Here is a 4,136-nt window from a genome sequence, read left to right as displayed (position 1 = left end):
TAATTCATTAAATAGAAAAATTACTAAAGGACTTAATATCTCAAGAATTACGGTTACATTATGATTATAGAAAAGTTTTAGTTTCTCAAGCTAAACAATGTGTATCTTTGTTTAACCGATGATGACCAACCAAATTAAGAGAGTAATATCAATTTTTTATATAAATTTCAAATACTTCTCAACCTAAGGAATATATTTTTAAGTTATGAATAGCATTTCCTTTAAATATTATTTTTCCCAGCGATTCATAATACTAACGTGTATCATAACTTGGCGTAATATTCCAATAAGCATACCAGCATGATTTCTTGCTATTTCGGCAATAATTCTAAATTTGCGCTTTTTTGTGTGATTAATTTTAAATTTTTAGTGATATCTTGCGGAAGATTAATCATCTCTTGATTGAGTATGTGAACACGAGGGTAAGTATTTATAGAAATAGAACTATTATGGACTGCCAACATGAGCCTGTCTATACAGTACAAAGAAGCCATAGAGCAATAAATAAAACATCAAGACTTGCTTATCATTAGTCCTCAAAGAACAACAAACATCAGAAACTAAACGAGTGGAAGCAAAATTATCATTTTGAGGTATTGTAAGTTTAGAGCTAGGCACATACATATCTTGTATCAGAGATTTTGACATATTTTTTACGCAGAAGCTTCGATCTCATCTGAACTCACTGCAGTTCCATTTGGAGCATCATTGGGATGCAGTTGAGCAGAAACCTCGTCTATTGAATTATTCAATTGTGCAATCTTCTCAGCCAGAATTTTCCTTGTCTTCTGTTGTCATAACATCATAACCAAAGAAAGTTCAGTGCAAATACAAATATGAACCATATAAAAACGGTAACATAAAAAGTTGAATGTGGTTCTCTAACTGCATTTCTTCAAAGGGTCGGACAATTCAAGGTGTCTGTCTGACCTATAACTATAAACCCTACAACTAAAAAGCTAATCAATTTACATCAGAATGAAAAGTCATTGTACATTTGTACAAACTCAAGCAGCAAGCAGAGTCACGAGATGTGATGTTTGATGCCTAAATGCAATAGCCACCTAATTTCTCTCATATGAACCACAGCAAGCCGTTATACCATTATATAGCTTAAAGGCATTTCAATAAACCTAGCCTTCTTCCACATGCTGATAACAGGGATGATTGGCATGGGTGATAAATGTAGAAACAGGTTCTAACCTCTAATGCTTTTTCCTCATCATAAATAAACTTTGGCAGCTTCCTCATCAAATCTTTTCTGTCAGCTCCAGATAGTGCTTCGCTGATCTGCAAAATCAGTTACTTGTCAATCAGGGTCAGTTAAACTTTAGGCTTGAAGCAACCTTGTCTCGCTATAAACCAAAAGGTCCCACAAATAAGCATATTTTAATTAACCGGCTCAAGGACTTTACTTTTCCACATAAAGATAAACCTAAATCAGAATATTCATCATGTGAAAAATCAAAAATCAAAACTTCACATGCAAGTTAAAACCATGGCCATGTATAATGCAGGGACAGAGAAACAAATTGAATAGAGAGACTGAGAGACATAGAGAGTTAAGGATGCTACAGAATAGTCTTAAAAAAAATGTGCACCATTAACCTCAGTCATTAGTTCAAGACAATAAAGGCATTACGCAACACATAGCAATATCAAGTTACAAGTCATCAGATGGACAATCTAGTAGTACCTGTGGAGCATATATGCAGCCTAATGTTCCAGCAACTATTCCTCCCAATACAAAGCCACCAACGAAGATACCTGCACTACTTGATATGCCTCGATCGCCACTATACTTGCATGAGGAGTACAAAAGAAGGCGATTGAGATTGAAAAATACTATTGGATATCGGCACTAGACGAAAAAACAAAATCATGAATTGAGAAGCATCCACTATCAAGATTTTAAACGAAATGCGACGAAACTTAATAGATGACTGGTTGAAAATACAAATGATTCCCAAGGTATAGATGTCAGCTGGGAAAGAAAAATGGATTAGAAAATCTGCAAATTGAAGTTCAGTACACGACATCTTTCTGAATATTCATAACAACGAAAATGCTACTAAGAAACGTAACTTATTCCACATAAGATTTAACAAGAGGAAAAATCTAGCTGGAATATAGAGAAAACAAAATGTATGAGATTTCCAACAACGGAGTAGATTTTACGTTCTAACTCGACACGGACAGCGTTAACGACAAAGTGCTTGACCTCAATGGCAATGCTAATTCTTTTCAATACAATACGGTGCATACAGATAACTAATTGCATATATGAGAAGGCATATTGTACCTGGCTTGAATAGCAAGTGGTCGCCTATATGCAGTTACCTCCGAATTACGGGATAGATTACAGTGACTAACGGGTAAAAGACCTGTACTAGATGGCTTCAAAGTAAAACCTAGCATGAAACATTCAGCACAAATATTAATCACAGCCATCACAGTGAGAATGGCACAAGCCTAGAAGCAATCATAAGCAGATTATTAATCAAGATTAAGAACATGAAATGCACAATCTGCCTCCAAATTTGAAGCATTATTATGCTTTGGGTATCTCTAATTTTCAATAATCAACATTCAGAAACTAATCAGTGCATCAAGCAGGATCATCACTAATAGCACTAAATCAAGATTTTCATGGTAAGATTACACATAAATTTATCATAACAACGAATCAACGAACAAATTTGCAAGACCCAGTACAAAATTAAAGGACGGGGAGAAGAAATGAATAGTCACCTGATGATAAGAAGTGAGGTTGAGAAGCTGAAAATGGAAGGCAAGAACTTGAAAATGCAGTCATCTTAGAGTCCGTGGATTACCAAAGTAGAAATGGATTAGCAAATGGTGCGTTGATTAATGAAAGTAGAACGGGGTTAGCAAATCCTCCGTCGATTACTAAGGTGTGTTCTTCGATGATTTCGATAACTATTATGCTCTATTGGACTCGGCAGCTGTGATTTTTTTATTTTTTTTGTTACATGGTTCATTAGGTTTACCCATCTAAACTATTAAACGGCATCTTTAAATTTTTCAAATTGAAATTATGTAGGTATTTTGCGGAAGATAGGTCCTAAATTTTAAAAGTTGTATACATAAATACGGTTCGACCCGTTTTAAGCTATGAGAGTGCCTCAATTCACCTGCGCTTTGGAATTTCGACAGCTATGATATTAATTAAGGGTGGGCATGGATCGGTTAGCCGGTCCATAAAAGTAAATTGTAAACCAGTACATAGCAGTACGTTTTTAAAATTAAAAACTTAAATCTAAAATTTTAAACGGTTAACCATTAAATCACTTAACCATTTAAAAAACGGTTATGTTTTTGGTTTTGCGGTTTTTAACCATATAATTATTAAAAAGTTAGATACAAAAAGATATATTTTTATAGGTAAAAATTTAAACATATTTTAATAATAAAAATTTAATTTCCATTCAATTTAATTTTCTAACTAACAAAAAATATACATAAATTTAGACTATATTAAAAAATACAAATTTAAATTATTTGTATGGATAATTAGATCAATATAAATATTTAAAATTATAATTATAACAATTAAATTCAATTCTCCAAATATATAAATGTATAGTAAATGATTACTCTTGTGTATAATAGAATAAAGATCAATTGCTTTCTCATAAATCCAAAAAATATTTACCCAATAGAATGATAACTTCTTGTGTATAATAGAATGATAACTTCATATATTAAATTAATTTTTAATAGAAATATAATTAGTGTTTCAATTATTGTATCATCCATGTTAACTATCTACTATTTATAGACATACATTTTATATATTCCTATCTCAAATAGGTAAATATTTTATTAAGAAAAAAATTCTTTCAAATTTGTTTATATATATACTCGTAACTCTCCTAAAATAAAAGTATATTATTAAATAAAATATTTTTTAAATATACTTTTGTGTTTATAATTTTTATATATGTAGATTATGAAATATATTTTATTTTAATCATTAAAATGTATTGATGTGAGTGTATGTGAGTGTGTGTTTATATATATTATATATTGTTTATAAACCGGTTAATCGCGGTTTTTAAAACTATAAAACCTAAACCTAACTATTAACTATAAAAATTAAATCAAAACTTAAA

The 4,136-nt window shown here is 31.2% G+C and overlaps 1 protein-coding gene across 1 annotated transcript; it reads right to left on the bottom strand.

Moving 5' to 3' along the window:
- Positions 1-501: 501 nt before the first annotated feature.
- Positions 502-2,999, bottom strand: LOC126679585 (uncharacterized). Its single transcript, XM_050374638.2, has 5 exons — positions 2,752-2,999; positions 2,303-2,411; positions 1,697-1,796; positions 1,204-1,290; positions 502-788 (listed from the first exon to the last, which is right to left on the bottom strand). Exons 1-5 carry the CDS (start codon positions 2,813-2,815, stop codon positions 654-656), a joined length of 495 nt encoding a protein of 164 aa, XP_050230595.1. The 5' UTR covers positions 2,816-2,999; the 3' UTR covers positions 502-653.
- Positions 3,000-4,136: the final 1,137 nt, after the last annotated feature.

Source organism: Mercurialis annua, linkage group LG4 (genome assembly GCF_937616625.2).
Source record: "Mercurialis annua linkage group LG4, ddMerAnnu1.2, whole genome shotgun sequence".
In the NCBI taxonomy this organism is placed as follows: Eukaryota; Viridiplantae; Streptophyta; class Magnoliopsida; order Malpighiales; family Euphorbiaceae; genus Mercurialis; species Mercurialis annua.
The sequence above is the reverse complement of the archived record's forward strand: the minus strand, read 5'-3'. Positions and strand labels throughout refer to the sequence as shown.

What these genes read in the sequence shown, in the direction of transcription:
- LOC126679585 (XM_050374638.2), bottom strand. Translation starts at nt 2,815, where the DNA reads ATGACTGCATTTTCAAGTTCTTGCCTTCCATTTTCAGCTTCTCAACCT. An exon ending in ACCTCACTTCTTATCATCAG is followed by an intron (nt 2,412 to 2,751) that starts GTGACTATTCAT and finishes GTTTCATGCTAG; the next exon opens with GTTTTACTTTGAAGCCATCT. An exon ending in CCACTTGCTATTCAAGCCAG is followed by an intron (nt 1,797 to 2,302) that starts GTACAATATGCC and finishes ATGCAAGTATAG; the next exon opens with TGGCGATCGAGGCATATCAA.